The sequence below is a fragment of the Sinocyclocheilus anshuiensis genome, unplaced genomic scaffold, assembly GCF_001515605.1.
Source record: "Sinocyclocheilus anshuiensis isolate Anshui unplaced genomic scaffold, SAMN03320099.WGS_v1.1 scaffold707, whole genome shotgun sequence".
Classification (NCBI taxonomy): Eukaryota; Metazoa; Chordata; class Actinopteri; order Cypriniformes; family Cyprinidae; genus Sinocyclocheilus; species Sinocyclocheilus anshuiensis.
Genome location: NW_015551035.1, coordinates 159,207 through 179,567, shown reverse-complemented (window position 1 = coordinate 179,567; position 20,361 = coordinate 159,207). Strand labels below are relative to the sequence as shown.

General features: G+C 36.8%; 1 protein-coding gene across 1 annotated transcript in view; it reads right to left on the bottom strand.

The window, feature by feature from the left end:
- Positions 1–20,361, bottom strand: part of LOC107661333 (serine/Arginine-related protein 53-like) — a 151,133-nt gene that overhangs the window by 19,722 nt on the left and 111,050 nt on the right. Inside the window, exon 6 of the mRNA XM_016450854.1 lies at positions 8,388–8,450. Within this exon, the coding sequence (XP_016306340.1) occupies positions 8,388–8,450 (63 nt within the window). The remainder of the gene's footprint in view (positions 1–8,387; positions 8,451–20,361) is intronic.

Below are 20,361 nucleotides of genomic sequence, written 5' to 3'. Positions count from 1 at the left end.
GTGTGAGTGTGAGTGTGAGTGTGAGTGTGAGTGTGTGTGCGTGTGGGCGTGAGTGTGTGTGTGGGCCGCGGGTAAGTGTGTGTGTGTGGGTTTGGACAGGCCACCCTCACGCTGTCCCTAAAACACACAGGCTCCTAAGAGAACATGTTCAACACAAACAGCTGTTAACAGAGCTACCAAACCTCTATCAGCACATTTCAAACCGTGTAACTGCATGTTAAAATAAGCAGATGAATCCTTTACTCAGACAAGCTTCACAGAAATAAAAATAGTGAACATAGTCAAAAAATATACTAACTGAATGGTTATTATACATACATGGGTTAGATACAGTTGTGGACAGTAACAAAGCACAAGTACATTTTTCAAGTATGTGTATTTTATCAGAGTACTGTTATTCTGGGAAATATTTTACTTTTACTTCACTACATCCCAAAGCATAATATTTTTACTCTACTACATTCCATTAAAACATATCGTTCCTCATTATTTTGAAGAGACTGAAGACACGAGAGCCATGTCCGATTCGTGAACGAGCTGATTCTTTCCAAATGAACCTGTTGGCTCGGTTCACAAACTGCACTGAATGATTCATTTGTGAATCAAACTGATTCGATTGCAGCTGTTCTTGAGTCAACAACTCACTGAATCACTGATCCAGTCAAGATAAGCCGAGAGCCAGGATACTGCCAGAGCTCGAATGTGAACGTAACCGAAGAGTGAAGAGTAGTTTACTAATGCCGGATCTTAGTATTGGTTATTATAAATGAAAATCATGACTGTCAGTTATTTGTGAAGCATATCAGCTGTAAAGAGCGGGCTGTTGCCCAATGAAATGCTTGAGTGTGGACATGTCTGCATTTGTTGGGGTAAATGTTTTTAAGTAAAACAGCACAAATGAATGGCCATTCGTCTTCTCCTCTGCTGTAGAAGTTTTAAATGATATAAAACTATTATGTGTGCATAGCGCTCCTAAATGTTACGGCTTTTGTGCCCCATGTGATGTCTGTACATTGTATTTTTATATTATTTGTTACCACATATTTACACCAGTTTTCCTAATGTTATTATTTCATCTGTGTGCACACTTGAATAATCAGTAATTGATATTTTAGCATAGTGAAGTTTAATATTTTGATAGTGTAAAGTTTTGATATTAAAATAAAATGAGGTCGTAAATATAAAATGTGTCGATAAACAAAATGTGCATACATTATAGAATAAGGAAACAAAACAAAAACAGATTTCTAGCATTTATATATCCAGTGCAGCTCTTGGCTAGTGTGACACCAATAACAGAGCGGAGGAATGGCTGTCAATCATCCATCATTTAATCCAGCTTTAAACATGCACAGGAGAACAGCTGCATGTGTAGCTCTTTATGCATCTGGGGAAATATTCCAGCTGCAGACACTGGTCAACAATATGTCTAAATATTCAGTGTCAAAACAGGTGAAAGGTTGCATGAAGCACCATTGTTTCTTTATGTTCAACTCACACGAGAGAAGAGGGAAGGGATCAACCACCATGGCTTTTCAGAGGGGAAAAAATTATGCCAAAAAAATTGGCATATGATTGCATGGGAAACAAATTATAAGGAGGAGGCTGATGTCCGGGCGGATTAGGTTTTTTGGGTTCAGTGGGCCGGTCGACGGAAAAGGTCTCCTCGTGATAATTAAATCTTCTCACTCTGATTTTCTGCCAATTTTATTTCCCCTGGGTCTACAATACTGATTCACTGCTTATAAGCCAGGCATAACTAATCACTGGAGCATAGAAAAGCATTGCTTTGAATGACAGACATATTTTACTTCAATATTACAGTTACATAGGGCTTGCATTGATGAATCTCACCTGTGTGAAATACACCTTGATTCACACATTTCTTTTAACCTTTGACCTTTAGCGGGTTCTAGTAACACAATCTTGTTTCTCAAAGCAGGCTGTTTCTGTTGCAGTTTTGCATGTAGATTTCGGACACAATAAACATCTGATAACTAATGGCTGGTTTGCAAACTAATAACTAGTAAGTGTTCCCTAAAAAGGGAAAGCAGAGTTTTTTTAGATGAGTGAATGCACTCGTACTGTAAGCAGGCACTATACTTTATATAAAGTGCCATACAAGCGATTGGGTTCTTAAGCACATTGTAAAAAAATCCATTTTGTCTGACAAATGTTGACTGAACTACTGAATACAGAAAAGGTGACATTACATAAAAAAGCCAACATTTCACAAGCTCTATGTAGTGTTGTAGATTTTATTTTGTAGTAAAAGTTTCTTCATTTCCATTTCAGTATGTATGTACAACTTGGTTTGCTGTATAGAAGTAACTCTATATCACCTCTTTTTAGTTTGATTAATAAATTAAGAATTCTACATCATTGTCATGTTAATTCTGAGCTTACTTTTCAGCTTATTTTTGAGTTGAAAGAACGTATTATATTATGTTTGAGAAAAGCACAGACCAACTTTAATTGTTCAGATGATACAAATTTTTTTCTCCCCATAAGCTGAGTAAACTCCAAAAGTCTTATAGCTGACCGCTCTCTCTCTAAACATAAGTTGAATGTTGCTTGTGACACAGTTTATGCCAGTTGTGCTTCAGCACTGCTCTCCTGCAGGCACGGATGAATATAACGGTTTGAGGATTACCCATGATTATCAGTGATCACCACATCAGGGCTACATCAAGACCCACTGAGAGAAAAAACACATTTTCATATTTCATATGAGCAAGTATCATTTGCTGCTGTTGTTGAAATCTTTGCGGTTTAAAAACGGACTCTGCTGCTTTCGCTTTTTGACTGCAGGCTCTCTGCAGTTCGAGGTTTCTTTGTTTTGACAACCCAGATGTTAACAAGGCTTTTTTTTAATACATGAATATTGAAACATGAAATAATAATTAATAATAATAATCGAAATGCTAATCTAAATATGAAACTAAAACCAGCAAGTCACTTGATGCATTAAAATATGCCTACTTCTTATTATATACTAAGTATGTGAAAAGAGTAGTATGTCCGAATTCATAGAATTCAAAAAACAGCAGCCAGCAGGCGAAAAGTACCTGGACAACCTACTACATCTACGAGATCCTGGAGTGCGCATTTGATGGACATTTCACTATCCCATGAGGCAACAGGAGAGGATTTATGAATGCAACACAACTGACGCTGGTAGTTCGCATGACAACGACAAAATGACGGATGTAGTACGCTTCAGTTTCATTCACACTACCCATTTTCATACTATATAGAAAAAGTACTTGCAAAAGGTTGCAAAACAAGTTTGAAATCAAATATAGTACCTGCTCACAGTATGTGATTTTGGACGCAGCTTATGTCTTAATAAGTGAGTCACTGAGTCATTCATTCAACAGAGTTCTTCACACAGCTGATTCAGCTGACTGTCTGTATGAATGAGTCATTGAATCATGGACTCAACTGATTCATTTGAAAACACAAGATCATTTAGCAATGAAAGCCCTGAACAATGGTTTTGACCATTGAAGTCTTAAAGGGTTTTGAGCACTTTCAGCTGGACTAAATTGGGATAAACCAGCTAAACACAACATGGCCACGCTGAGAGACCATCATAACCAGTTGAGACCAGCTTAGAGTGTTTCAGCCAGGGTTATTCAGCAGGGAAGTACTAGAGCTATTTATAAACTGTTGAATTTATAAATGTCTGTTGTGTAGTAGCCTTAATAAGCAATCAATGTGTCAAACTTTAAAGGTGTGCTTAACCAAACATCTAACAAAAAAAAAAAACAATTCCTGAGCCGAGTTGAATCCAGTAATCAGGCATTACAGCTGACGAAGGGGCATGTCTGACTGTGAACATGTATATATTGTCATTATTATATAATCAAAAGGAAAATCTTTCTTGATGATTTTCAAGTTAGTTTACTGAATCGATCAATAGATCATAAGGACTGATGCTGATATTGTCCAAAATCCCACTTTGAAACCAAGGGCATTTCCAAACTTTTGAAGGCCATTGTAGTATATAACAATGTATCTTACGCAACGCAGAATAACGTAAGCAGTTCATGATGATATAAGCAAACTGCATAATAACAGAAATACCATGTGGTGTCAAACCAACGAACAGTCAGTTTTTCCCCATGGACAAAAGTAGAAGAGCTCTAAGAGACAGGGAAGAGCGGCGTTTACCAGGTGATGTATTTCAAAGCGTTTCCTTAAAACACTAGCTGAAGTAATGAGAATTAAATCATTTAGGCTAGCGTGAGCCCCACTCAGCAGGCTCCAGTCCCAGGGTCAACTGCCTATAGACCCTCATTTACACAGCATTTGTATTCATGACAGGAAAGCGCTAAATATTTAACAACAGTCTTTCAGGAGATACTACTGTTGAGCTCACAGGTCAAATCATTTTGATTTCTAAAGAGATTACCTTACTCTAGATTTACTCATCTATATCTGACACAACAAACCATCTGATGTAGCTATGCTGTAAGCTGTAATGTGAAATTAAACAAAAAAATCTGAACATTGCAATGACAAAAGCAACATATGAAATGCTATGCAATAATACTGCTCTGGTAATATTTTCTTCTCTGAGGGAATATTTCAGAAATATTTAAAGGTAATACTTTCTTAAATTCTTAAATAAGCGCATGTCTTTTCACTATACATACAACTTTTTACACAATATCCCAAAATTCACATAATTTAAATCTAGGCAAATGGGAAAATCTTAATGAACACTCAGTAACATGCAACTTCCACCTAAAAAAAATACTAATTAGGCAATAATTATCATATTTACGGACCATTTACCAGATGTTCCATATTAAATCAGGCTTCTAATTAAGTTTGCAGTGGAGATTCAATCAAATTCAGCAAATGTATCTGATTAAACGCAGCTCTCTGTTGGTCACTGATCGTCTCTGTTCTATTGACTGTCTGATTTTCTCTCATGCACACACAGGCTTGTTCAGCACTCCGGCAGACAGCTCTTGTGAATGACAACACAGCTTGTTATATTCAGATTAGAAATTAATGGATACAGGGGGCAGTCTGTGTGTGTGTAGGGGTGTTAAATTCCATCTAAATGTTTAATGGTGGTATCATTCTCTAATACGGTCACACACAGAGAGGTACACACCTGTAAAGGTGACCCGCACGACACAGCATAATTAAGAAAAAGTCTTTGGCTTTTCCATGGTGAAAGAGCAAGCTGCTCTAATGATATGGGTTAAATGCTGTTATACGGCTCATTAAAATATATGATCTGCATGAATACAGACAGAATGCAGGTCTGCGTCAGAGAAAAACGGTTACAGACTGAAGTGCAATTTTTGCTGATTTGAATTTGAAAAAAAACTAAAACAAAGGGAAATCTTGTATAAGATAATTAAACTGTTTGCTGCTTTTGATACGGTGAACCACCAGATTCTCCTGTCAACCCTATTGGAAAATGGCATCTCAGGAACCGCACACCACTTATATATATACAAGGTGTATATATATATATATACACCTTGCTACGTGTACTGCGTTAGGCTAACCGAGACTTGTCATTTGCACTTATATATTGTTGTTCGTTTGTTAGTCCTCATTTGTAAGTCGCTTTGGATAAAAGTGTCTGCTAAATGACTAAATGTAATGTAAATGTAATTTAAACTGAAAAAGAAAATTAGGACTGTCGATTTAACCAGATTTAACAGTTCAATAAACAAGAAGTTAATATTATGTTACATTTTAGATACAATATTGTCTGTTTTTGCTCAGTTTGGCAAATGAAAATAGAATTGTTGTGCCTCTCCGAGCAATAAACAGCAGTTTTGTTACTGAATGAATTCGCATTTTTTAACAAATCGAGTGAGTCAATGATTCAGTGACTCGTTCATAAAGAGTAATTTGCTTTGTTTCTGAATAAATCAGCTGTTTGTTGACAGTCTGACAGTTACCTACTGACCGTTTTAGATTCCTATTTAGAGTATCATCTCATCTTTTTAAAAACCAATTCATATTTTAATATTTTTTAAACCCATTAATGCACATTTAAATTAGGCTAACCGAGACTTGTCATTTGCACTTATATATTGTTGTTCGTTTGTTAGTCCTCATTTGTAAGTCGCTTTGGATAAAAGTGTCTGCTAAATGACTAAATGTAATGTAAATGTAATTTAAACTGAACAAAAGAAAATTAGGACTGTCGATTTAACCAGATTTAACAGTTCAATAAACACGAAGTTAATATTATGTTACATTTTAGATACAATATTGTCTGTTTTTGCTCAGTTTGGCAAATGAAAATAGAATTGTTGTGCCTCTCCGAGCAATAAACAGCAGTTTTGTTACTGAATGAATTCGCATTTTTTAACAAATCGAGTGAGTCAATGATTCAGTGACTCGTTCATAAAGAGTAATTTGCTTTGTTTCTGAATAAATCAGCTGTTTGTTGACAGTCTGACAGTTACCTACTGACCGTTTTAGATTCCTATTTAGAGTATCATCTCATCTTTTTAAAAACCAATTCATATTTTAATATTTTTTAAACCCATTAATGCACATTTAAACGCCATTAATCTCAGAATGATTTATGTAACTGTAATTACAGTGTAAATGCATTCATGCTGTCTCTGAACAGCCTAAATGCCACTTCAAATGCAGCTTCTGAAAACAATGTTATGGCCACATTGTAGCCTTAAAATTTTGTGTGTAATAAATATTTTGTTGAAATCAAATATTTCTTTCTAAAGCTACTTTTTTTGTTTGTTGTACTTTTTCGTCTATTCAATGCTTTTCTCATTTAAAACAACAATGACTTAATCATTTAGGGGGTAATTTCTCAGCCCAAACTGATGTGATTCATTTGCTATTAATTAATTAATCAGCATATCATGTAATTTAGAAAAAAAAAAAAAAAAGAATCGCTTCACAGCCCTAATAAAAACCGAAATATTTTTTGTAGTTTGATTTTAAAAGGTAGATGGGCTCCATTCGGAAGTATGTTGTGTGAAATCCCCAGTAAAACAATGAGAATTGATTTATTTACTAGGAAAGAGTGCTGATATAATACAGGCACACATATCTGCAGTCACAAATCTCAGCTGTCCAGCAGTAAGTACTGTGTTTTCTTCATTTTATAGTGTTCATTTTCACAGTTCAGCTGGATTGTTCATCATGAGCGAGTGAAGATTAAGGCCAGACCAAAACCTGCTTTCACTGTGTCACTTCCACATCGTGAGGACAGAGAAATTGAGAAACTGAGTTTTCGGTGGCTAAAGACACTTCCAAAAGACTGTAATTGTGACTATTTATGCATGTTACCAAAGCGGGGTTGAGGTGGTGTTAAGAGCCTTCCAGCACTAGGCAGGAAGAATGCGTTCCTTCATAAAACAGGAGGAGTTTTGAGAGAAATGAAAGGGTTTCAGAAGGAGGAGAAGTCAATTGACTCCAAGGGGTGAGATTACAGCATGAACTCTGCTTAAGAAAGACTGCGAGTTTGCCAGCGCAGGAATCGAGATCCATGAGAGAATGAGGGAATCATGCTGGAGATGAGCTGAAATTATGAAATGATATACCGATTTTCAAGTTCTAATGAATTGAAGGTGAGAGACCATAACCACACACATTTATGTATCAATATCACTAAAGTTCAACATGCTTTCAGAAGGAACAAGTGAATGATGTCAATATCATGCAAAATTATAATAAATAAATATAATTTATTATTTAATAATGATAAATAATTAACTTGGGCTGTATGGAATATATACAGTACTTGTTAAAAGTTTGGAAACATTATGATTTTTAAATGTTTTTTTATTAGGTCTCTTCTGCTCACCAAGGCTGCATTTATTTGATCGAAACACAGTAATATTGTTACAATTTAAAATATCTGTTTTCTATGTGAATATCTGTTAAACTGTAATGTATTTCTGTAATCATTACTCCAGTCTTCAGTGTCACATGATCTTCAGAAATCATTCTAATATGCTGATTTGCTGCTCAGTTACCCTTTAAGATGTGTTCACATTTACTGCTGTCTGGCTATTTTTTTTATTGCATTATTGGCAATAGACAGTGGACAGTGACATTTGTGATTGACTGGATTTTGGAAAATATGACCACACTTATTCACAACAAAAAGAAAAAAACGAAATGGTAAAAAACGGTAACTTGTGACATTTTATCTTACAATATTTGTTTTATCTCTCACTATTCTGACTTTTTTTCTAAGAATTGCGGGATATAAAGTCAGAATCCTAATATATAAACTCAGAATTATCAAATGAAAACTACAAGAAAAACTCTGAATTGTGAGATACAAATGTTACTTTTTTAATTCCTTGCCAGGCTTCAATATGTTTCCTCTGTTAGCTGCAGGTTAAACATCTTAAAGTTCGGCTCACCCTCCTCCTTTGTCTTTTCCTCTCTCGTACTCTCCTTTGCTTTCAGTGCTTCATCGGTTTTAGCTGAAATAAGAAAAAAAGCACATTGCAATATTAGTAATGAGTTATAAACAGCACATTTAATACATCATTAGGACGTCTTTTATGCTTTAAGGTCTCTCTGCATATGTACACTTCTCCCAGTTTGCACACCTTAAGCACATACTTATCAAATAATTTTTCAGCGTGCTAATTAAAAGCCTGAGAGAAACCCTTACGCGGTGGAAACAGTTTGTGTACAAGTCTTATGGCAATTCATTTAGTCTGTTGACTCGCTTCTCTCCTGTCCTCCACATAATGAAGACGTTAGCCGAGATGAAGACATATAGTGAGCAGTGAAGGGGGACTATCAATACAGCCTGTAAATTAATTATACCTCTGTTCCCGCACGTAATTTATTCTAAAGCGTTCGCGTCTCCCAGGAGCAATTTGCCTTTATTGCTGTTTCACTCGCTGATGAGAGGAGTCATGCAAAATTGAGTCCCTCATAACATTACCTTCTACGAGTTTCAACTTTCAAGTGAAAGGAGAGGGGAGGGTAATCACAGTCATTAAGAAAAGCAAATTGTACAGTTCAGTCCAAATTCAAGTGGATAATATGATTGTTTGAGTGGACATTAGAAAACAGGCACGATGTGGTTGGCATGCTAAAACCGAACAACCCTCAGTTTCTGTCTACCAATGCTCCACAAGTCTTTTAACCAGCGTATTTAACTCTTCTCGAGCTCAGTTTGTCTCTCCGCTTCTCTCCTTAGAGCCAAACCCGCTCATTGCCATCAATGTGACTTGGTGCCTACTGGAGGGATGGAAACCAAATTGTACATAAGATATTCCTTCATTTGGTGTTTTGATGATGGTGGTGGAGAATACTGTCATATTGGCCCAAAAACTTCCATTGGTGAATTCTGGTGACTGTGAAGGACATGCACATGATTTTCATCCTCATCAAGCCATTCAGTCAATATTGTTGGAATCACTTTCAGAACTTTTTTTTTCTTATTTTTTTTCCACAGATGACTCAAAAACAAAACATTAACAGCCAATCAGAATCCACCCCTGAGAGCGTATGCATTTAAAGCTGCAGTGTGTGCTTATAATAAACAGAGCGTTATTGTTTGTTGGTGTGGATGCTAATATGTGACCCTGGAGCACAAAACCAGTCTTAAGTCGCTGGGGTATATTTGTAGCAATAATCAAAATTATCGATTTTTCTTTTATGCCAAAAATCATTAGGATATCAAGTAAAGATCATGTTCCATGAAGATATTTTGTAAATTTCCTACCGTAAACATATCAAAACTTAATTTTTTATTAGTAATATGCATTGCTAAGAACTTAATTTGAACAACTTTAAAGATGATTTTCTCAATATTTAGATTTTTTTGCACCCTCAGATTCCAAATATTCAAATAGTTGTATCTCGGCCAAATATTGTCCTATCCTAACAATCCATACATCAATGGAAATCTTGTTTATTCAGCTTTCATATTCAGATGATGCACAAATCTCAATTTCAAAAAATTGACCCTTATGACTGGTTTTGTGCCCCAGGGTCACATATAGTAATCATCATAATGATCATTCATGGCATTAATGGGTTTTAACAGAGCCACTGGATTTTCCTTTGTCATCCGTCTGTATAGGAGCTGAAGCTGATGATGCACACATTAGATATATCATAATCACAGCATTAGATAACGCGTCACTATCTGCAGCAGAAAGCTAAAGACTTTCACTTCATCTGCACTTAATCCCAGTTTGGTTGGCAGGATGGATAGTGGAGCCTCCGCTGAAATTCAATTGTGATTATGTGTGTAATTGCAGCTCGGGGCCCCTAGAGTCATGTAGGCATGCAGGACCATGTTTCATTGAAATGATCACACAGAAACAAATCCATCCGCCTCCGTCATCCAGTGGGCTGATTAGCAGCGATGGCTCGTTAGAATCCGATGCAATAAGGTAAACATCAGAGAGAAATGGCCGGGGCCCATTATCAGTGATTGATGGAGTGCTGGTCCGTTGAACACGGGGGCTCAGAGGGGCCCGCCATTTAGATTGAATCAAGCGCTTCAGCTTTATCGGGTTTATCCGCAACCGTAGAGCCACACGCAGAAGCGGAAACTTTCTGTTCCTCTTTACACAGCAGCAATTCATTGATATAACACCGCCGACTTAAGGAGGTTACCGGCTCCTGAAATAACATTAAGCGGACATGTGAGATAGGATATTGAATTCAAGCGTGCGGGAGTGTCGAGCTGAAGCCGTGCTAAAGCAGGACGGATGAGCAGCTGCGGGGTGTGATGCTGTTTATTTGCGCAGGTTTGTTTGGGCGAAGTTTACAGTGCATTTGAGAACGTCAATGCATGAAAAAGCTTTGTGAAACTGAAAGGATTGTGGAGTAAATGATACAAACGCCTGAATCACAGTGCTGTGAGAAAAGTGTGAAATGATCAAATATTGATCCAGAAACACTGATCACCTTTTAGCCTCATCAATTAACACATAATAGAATGAACTTAACTCTAAACTCTTTTATCTCAGGATGAACGGCTGAGGGAACACACTTTGTAACCATTCTACAGAACGGGTTTAAATTTAGAGTAAGACATATTTAAAAATGTTTGTCTTTTCATGCCATGCTTCTAGTAAAAGAACATTCAATTTGCATACAATATTTTCATATTGTTATGGAATACACCTCATGCACATTTGTATTCACTATATTACAAAGGATTATATTTATTAGTGCTGTCAAACGATTAATCGCATACAAAATAAAAGTCTTTGTTTGCATAATATATGTGTGTGTTCTGTGTACATTCATTATGTATATATAAATACACGTCAATATTTATATTCATATAATTTATATTGTAAATAAATATATTTAATATATAAACATAACATATTTTTCTGAAATATATACATGCATGTGTGTGTATTTATATATACATAATAAATATACACAGTACACACACATATATTATGTAAACAAAAAAAATAATTTTGGATGTGATTAATCGCGATTAATCGTTTGAAAGCACTAATATTGATCTATTATCTATTTTATTTATCTGTTATTTTCAACCTCCCTGTAAAATTTTTTTAACAGATTTTTCTAAAAGATTTTCAACTGTCAACAATCTCAATAAAAAGCCATTATATTAAAGACAATCAATTGTTCCCATCATTATTGTATTTTGAAGGACAAACACTACTCTTGAATTTTAACTTTACACTTAAACAGAAATCACCATCATTTTAAAACAAGCGAGTGAAATAAACAGTACTATTCGACAACCTGAGAACATCTTTTTTCAGTATGTTTACAGTACAGTCTTTCCCGATCCTTTAATTATGTTTATTGATTTAAATTTAGTCACTACTCAAATACTCACATCAGGACTGAAACTCTGTTTGATATTGCGATGTTTTTAAGGTAATTTTGAGCATTACTTAAAAAAAAAAAAATCTAGCCAGCACATGTCTGGAAACATTACATTTTAGATTAAAACCCCAAAACGTTTATTTAATTGCATAAAATATTGACAGCTCTAAAGTTACAAACAGGATTTTCGGACTCTGGGGGCACATTTACTGTACTTCAAAATAATGGGATCTAATCACAAACACTCTGGAAATCTCACGTTCTGGTAAAAAATAAATGGACACAGCTAAAATCAGGCTCTGCCAATAAGCTAAATCATTCTGTGTTTCGGTAGTGACATGAAAGTGTTTTACTAACTTTTTTTTATCATTATTATTTAATTATTTTCATTATTATTTAAATATTTTTATTATTTTTTATTAAAAATTAAACACTGAGTATCTACATCTTTTTAATTATTATTACCATCTATTATTATCTAAATCTATTTAATTATTTTAATTATTATTAAAATATTTTTTAAATTATTTATTATTAAAATCAAACAACGAGTATCTACATCGTGTGCTGTGTCCTTTCGTAGAAATAAAACAGATCTTTAAAAACTAAAACACACTCACACAAACCCACAGACACAGACACACACACACACACACACACACACACAAACACAAACACAAACCAGACGCACACACAGACACACACAGACACAGGCACACGCACACGCACACAGACACAGACACAGACAGAGACAGACACACACACACACACACACACACACACACACACACACACACACCTCATAATAGAAAGTACTCCACCAATTTTATTTAGCATATATTTAGCTTTTTTATCATTTCAATTAATGATTTGGGTTTAAGTGGATCATAACATCTTTATGAAATACCCAATACATGAATATTTAATAGATTTTTTAAAATAATTATTTTTACTGTGGTACCACAAATTTAGTAGAATGGTCCACATACTCATCCTGAAAACACACAGCACAGGAACGATACAGCATCACACACAACGATACAGCATGTGTGAGAGGGATTTCACATCAATAAAAGACAAGAATACTCCAAGGACGCACAAGACTCGCATTGTCTCCCTCCTTAAAACAAACCCTTAAACCGAATGATCCCAAACCCATGCAGAATCCTCATCTGCAGCCTCAGGCCTCTCCACAAAACCACACAACAGCAGTAATAATCCTCTGTGATTAATTACTCCGGCCGTAATCTCTTACAGTGCTGCTGTGGAGGAAAGAAGGGCACAGAGGAGCAGGAAAAGCACCCGTAGCTGCAGGTTCAGCCGGCATACCTGCACCTCTCTCCTGAGAAATCTGCCCCGCTCAATCCAATCAACATTAATCATGATCGCACAGTATCCGCTGTAGTGTTTCAACTAAACACAGCTATAATTTAAACGACGTAATAAATACTGTTCATAAACGAGTGAAAGTGTATTGTGTGTACAGCATCACAGGTTGTCTGTTCGTGTGTGTGTGTGTTTATGAGGGAGATACTGAGAGGCTGACAGATAAATGCACTGTTTAACTACTAAAAGTTGTAGCATTTTTCAGTAATGTGACAGTAGCTCAGCTGTTTTCAGAAGACTAGCTTTTTCATTGACAAGCAACTCTTCCAAAGCGTAGCAGTGCAGTTTGACAAAACACTACATTACTGTTTTGTCACCCTGAATTGCACGCACACACACACACACACACACACACACACACACACACATATATATATATATATATATATATACATACATAATTATTTAATTGAATTATATGTTATAATTATACAATTCTATAATTATACTATACAATCATGTTATCAAATAATTCAGAAAGTGCACACAATGTTCTTTAACAAGCATATTTCACAGTTTTCAGTGAAACGGATGGATGTTAGACAGCCTTGGGAGAGATCTTGTTTATCTAGTGCACTCGTGCACCTCACCATCACTATGCTTTAATCACTGTGTGTGTGAGAGAGAGACAATGAGGCATAAAGTAAGAGAAAGAAAGACTGAAAGAGAAAGGCTAAAAACAAAACAACTACTGTAGTCTTAAAATACGAACTGGTGTGGAGTCAAATAATCAGGCGGGCGTGTATGAACAACACCCACACTTACACAAACTCAACACGCTCACAGAATATGAATATCTGTAAATGAGCGTGTGTGTCCTGAGCGTCCACGTCAATCAAAAGCAATCTGAATGTCAAAGCTCGGGAAAATGTGATAAATCAGCCGCTTGCCAAACGACAAACATGATATTTGCTGTAGACACACACACACACACACACACAGAGCTGTACAGACACAAGTGTGAGTGTTTATAAAGTAAAGCATTCAATGACAACTAACCGGTGTGAGCATCACGATTAAAACTACTCCATTCACATCATCATTTGCATGAAGGAAATAAGACTTTGGCAGAATATAATTTGTGCAATGACAAATATAAAGAATGGCCAGGCTATTTACTCGTTATTTGCAATTGCAGATAGAAACCATTTCACTGTGGCTCACATTGAGGCTGAACAACAAAGAACAAAACAAAACAGAAAATCACTTTGCTTAAATGGTAAAACTTACATTCGAGTAAAACTTAAATGATACTCGTGAAGTATTAACAACTAAACAATTAGAAAGGGAGCTATCAATTATTGATCAATTATTCATAAAAAAGCCTGGATTTCTATTTTGAATGTGAGAGATCAATGCCTCTATAATCAGACGTGTGCAGTCGGACCGGGCCCTGCTTCTTCCCTTCTCCAGCCACTGACAAAAATATGCACGGTTTAAAGAGAAGACAGGCACAATGAAGATATGAGAACCACCATCACCAAGAGTAATGAATTAATTACATGTGTATAGCGTGGTGTTGTTTTGAATCGGGCCCCAGAGAGGGGGAAGAGAGCGCGCAAACATCACAATCAAACCCTGAGCCCTGATCAAATATTCCATTTCCGCATATTCCACCAGACGCTTCTCCACACTACTGTGGGCTCATTTCTGCACTTCGCCTGAAGTTCCGACAGCATCTTTCTGAGAATAATTCAAGATGATTTCTTTAATTTACAGAGTAAATACTGGAGATTTGGTTGCAGAAACAAAACAGTCTGAGAGTTTTCATCATGTCCACATGAGACTCTGCCTGATGAAGCTTGTTTTATTCATGAGCGTTTGGAGAGAAATCTGCGTAGGCCCGCCTGTCTCTTTTGAAGGTATCTGCCATGAGTCGATCTGAGGACATATTGCTTGAAGCCTCTAATAGCAGAAGGAGTACAGTGGTTTAAGAGGAGCTCGTCTAAATGTAGTTTGAGTGACGAATGGAGCTCAAAAGTAGTTCAGGCAGACCACGGCGTGACAGCCAGCATCAGCTGATCGCAACTCCTCCCACTACAATTAAATAAAATCTACAAGTTCATCCGTACTCACACTTGCCTCAGTCTGTCGCACAAACATGCGCTTACCCTCCTCCATCCCCAGCTCCTCCTTATACAGGCACATGATCACTTAGTGTCAGCTAATTGTTGTTTAATCTTGTCCGGTATTATTTACAGACTCGCATCGCTTCTTCATGGAATTTTATATCTGTTGCATTAAAAACAATTCTGGTAATTGCATTATGCTTTGGGAGTTTCAAACCTCAGTGAGGTTTGCTTGCGGACAGCACAGACCTTACTCATGATCATATCCTCAACAAATTCACACCTCAGCAGTCAAAATGACAATGTCATATGTTTAACAGAAATTATGTGACAGAAAAAGTGAATGGACGAAACAAAAAAGCTAATTCTGCATTTTCTCTTACTGCAGGAACGTTGGATGGGTAGTCACAAAATATACCAAAGGACCTTAAAGTAAGTTCTCAACTACAAGAGGTCGTCAATGACAGGATTAGATTTTAGGATGTAAATTCATTGTTACTGCGGACATTATCTGTCATGTTCATGGTCAGTTCATGGAAACAATGTAAGCAATATAGAGAAATCGTTAAGCTTTTGGACAAAAGTCCATAATCCATAATAATGCTTCCTCCAGTGAAAAAGTCCATCTCCTGTTGTCTCTCACATCAATAACATATTTGTTTAGAGCTGTTTTGGCTTGTAAACGGTGCTTGATCTGTGCAGATTTCTCTCCTGATTCAGACCAGGTGATTTTTTACTGGAGGAAGTGTTATTATGGATTTGTATTCTAGCCGGAAACAATTGTTTGGAGTTAAAAAATGCCTTATTGATGGACTGGAGTGGTGTGGATTATTGTGATGCTTTTATCAGCTGTTTGGACTCTCATTCTGACGGCACCCATTCACTGCAGAGCATCCATTGCTGAGACACTGATGCAATGCTACATTTCTCCAAACCTGATGAAGAAACAAACTCATCTACATCCTGGATGGCCTGCGGGTGAGAAATTGTCTGCAAGATTTTCATTTTTTGAGTGAACTAGTCTTTTAAAATGACGGCTGTATAAATGGAAGTCTCGTCTTATTGTTAAGAGATGCAACATTTAAGATGCAATTGTAGTGTAATAAATTAATGTGAGCTCAGTTTTAACCTTCAAAGGCCTTGATATACTTCAAGGAAAAATGAAGAACGAACATGTGAGACACCATTTTGAACAAAAATCTTACCAAAACGAAGGTGTTTTGGAGTTTGTACCAAAACAAATTAATAAAAAATGTGCCTGTGTTTGTTTTGCTATTGAGAGGATAGAGCACAGCACATATTTACCCTACATATCATATCATGATGAAAAAATTATACACCAATATATCGTTTCATGAAATTCCAAAGGCTTTCGTGTCAGTCTATTGATGCCTAAAGTTTCCCATTGAAAGCAATTGGCTTACTGGTCACGCAGTAATAAAAAGGACAAGATGCACTTTTGTCTGTAGAGAAACATGAAGAGCTTTTGGACAAATGGCAGTATCTCGGTTGGAGTTTAAAGGTGCGTTAACATTAGTGAATTTTCATTGTCCATTGTTTATTGTCAATAGTGCAATGATGTATGAAGCACTGCTCGCACGGTCACTTTCAAACCGAGCAGCTTTCTGTTGGTTAAAGGGATAGTTCACCCAAAAAAAGAAACTCATACAGGTTTAGAATAATCTGAGGGTGAGTAAATTATGACAGAATTTAAATTTTTGGGTGAACTATCCCTTTAACAGGTCAATTCAAGTGATTAACTTAAACCCATTGGGAAATCTGCATGTGGAGATATTTCACCCTCACGTGATTGGATTCCTACTGAAATTATCTTCACTACTGAAATTTCACCCGTGAAAATATACCAAACATCAGTAAATGTGACTGGACCTTTAAAACTTTTGAAAACATTTTTAAAGTCTGCATGAAATCAAAATAGACAATTCCCCATTTTTTTCTCAAAAACTACAGTGTTTATTATATAATTTATAACATCAAAGGGATAGTTCACCCAAAAATGGAAATTACCCCATGATTTACTCCCCCTCAAGCCATCCTAGGTGTGTATGACTTCATTCTTTCAGAAGAATCCAATCAGAGTTATATTAAAAAATGTCCTGGGTCTTCCCAGCTTTATAATGGCAGTGAATGGGTGTTAATAATCAATAGTCCAATAGAAGTCCAATAAACTGCACCAATCCATCATCAAAAGTGCTGGACAATAACATTGTCCAATAGCCAAGTAAGATTTGATCCCTCCAGAAACCTGTCACTCACATGAAATAACAGCAATTACAGGGACAAGTCCCATCCTACATTATTTTCTTAATCAAGAAGCCATTTCACTTGAATACGTTTCAATAAGGTAGATGATCACGATTTCAGTTTTATGCCGACTCAAACAGTAAAAGTAAACTGATTCAGCATCTTCACAATATGCCATCAACATATTGATGCAACACTGCAATAAAGTGACAGGATCCACCGTGCAACTCGACTTTCCTGAAGACGTATGATAATGACATCTGATTATGGCACATTATGCTCCAGCACTCGGTGCACCAGAAAAGAGCTACTTGCCATGCAACACACCCAGCATCTGCTGATAGGTTGACGGACACTGGGCAATTAAACCGAAAGAGCCACGCCGCACAGCTGGACTGGGGCTAACACTTCAAGACCTGGCACAAAGGCCTAGAAACACGGAGGTCCCAGAGACGGTGCTTAGTCAAGCGCCTGAGCCCAGGAGAGAGGGGGTGCTGGAGACAGGCCCGGGGAAAGCTCTATTTTCTGTTATATTAAAGCCTAATTGCAATGTCAAGTTGCTCAGTATGCTTTCGGTCCGGGGGAAACGAGACCAAAGAGCTATACATATACAGAGAGATGCAAATCAGAAGAGGAGGACATGTGCTGAGGGAGGTGAAATCACAACCTGTTGGTTGTCTGACTCTGCATAGACAGCAACACAACTGAAATGTTCCCAAGTCCAGAAACGTAGCAAGGAGATCTGTAAAATAATCCCTGTCACATCAGTGGTTCAACTGTAATTTTACGAAGCTACGAGAATACGTTTTGTGTGCAAAAGAAAAAAAAAAGACTTTATTCAACAATTTGTCTCCTCCGCGTCACCCTGTGTGACGCAGCTGACCAAGAACAGCATACGCTGTTTACGTCCAGCTGATACTCTCTCCATCAAAAATATCTTAATTTGTGTCCCGAAGATGAACGAAGGTCTTATAGGTTTGAAACGACATGAGGGTGAGTAATTAATGACAGAATTTTCATTTTTGGGTGAACTAACCCTTTAAGGGACAAAAAGGTGGACAATGTGAGAAAATTAATGAGAGAAACGAGGGATGGAGAGATCTGCTCGTCTTTACCGGTACAGTATCAGTGGATTTAGATGAGTTTGGAGGTTTGAGTTTGCAGTGTGACCTGACCGGGAATACTGTACATGGTCTTCATCAACAGTATTTCGATTCAAAATGCTTTGGGATGGATTGGGAAGACCTTACGAGAGCAGAGGAAAAATCATGAATGCTGGTAATCTACAAAACATTTCTGATAAATGAAAAATGTGCCCAGAGGCTCCAGTATCAGTTATGCAATGTAATGTAATAAGTAATGCAATATTCTGTGAACATACCTGAATGACAATAAACAAACAAACTCGCTCCAGGATCACATGACATTGCAATGATTTTATAAAAATATTAAGATCATTTTTAATTTTATGAAAATAATATGATTAGCTTATTTTTTTTAACTAATCAGACTAAATTAACATTACATTTGCAGACATTTTTTCAAGCATCCCTCTCAGTTAAAAAAATAAAATAAAATAAGAAGTTCATAATTTTAACAGTAAATGAGTGTAAAAATGCTACAGTAGAAAGCTGTTCATTAAAGGCAAACAGTAAGTTCCCTCACTATATACGGTGAAAAAGCTGTAATCTAAGCAATGGGCATGTAATGCACTGTTAAATTTACAGTTTTTGGAAGCAAAAAAGAACAATTCATCTTAAAATTTACAGTGAAAAAAACAAAATGTAAATTGACATTTCAAGAATTCCCTGTGACACTTAACACTGTAATTAATAATTATGTATCTTCTTAAGTTTCTCTTTCAGTTATGTACTTTAGGGTTTAATACATCTTATGTAGCTAAATTAACGTTTATTGCATTATTTTAATGTCATGCTTGTTACCATGATGGTGTTTTGTATTTGTGTGCACCTTTTATATTTACCTCTGTAACGAATCAGTCCACTGAAGGCGAGTTGAAGTGAGAACCCAAGTGCAGTTTATTTACAGTGTGATCCAAACATCCAAATAATAATCAGTGACTTGACTTGACATGAACAGACTTGACTTGACTTGACTTGGCATGAACAGACTTGACGAGACATGAACAGACTAGACTCACTGACAGCGGGTTACAACATCAATACACGACGAGAGACAATGGCAACATGATGGCTACTTGTAGCAAACAAGAGGGTCACATGACAAGAACAAACCAATGGGAAACAAGACACATGACTAGGACAACCAATCAGAACATGACACATACACAAGGCAGAGATACATGAGGGCAAGGGAAGCAAGATACTAACAGGGTGAAACAATTACAAAATAAAAGACATGAAAACATGAACATGACACAAAACCCAAACACTACATTACATTTCCCCCCCTCTAAGGGTGGCTCCAGACGCCCAAACAAAACCCAAAAAGTCCAGGAGGGTAGTGGAGTGGAGGCGGAACTGGGGGCGGGATGGAGGGCCAGGCCCGTGAAGAGGAACAGGCAGATCGGGCAGCCATGGCGGAGCAGCCAGACTGGGGGGCCATGGTGGAGCAGGCAGAGCAGACTTGACATGAACAGACTTGACTTGACTTGACTTGACTTGACTTGGCATGAACAGACTTGACGAGACATGAAAAGATTAGACTCACCGACAGCGGGTTACAACATCAATACACGACGAGAGACAATGGCAACATGATGGCTACTTGTAGCAAACAAGAGGGTCACATGACAAGAACAAACCAATGGGAAACAAGACACATGACTAGGACAACCAATCAGAAC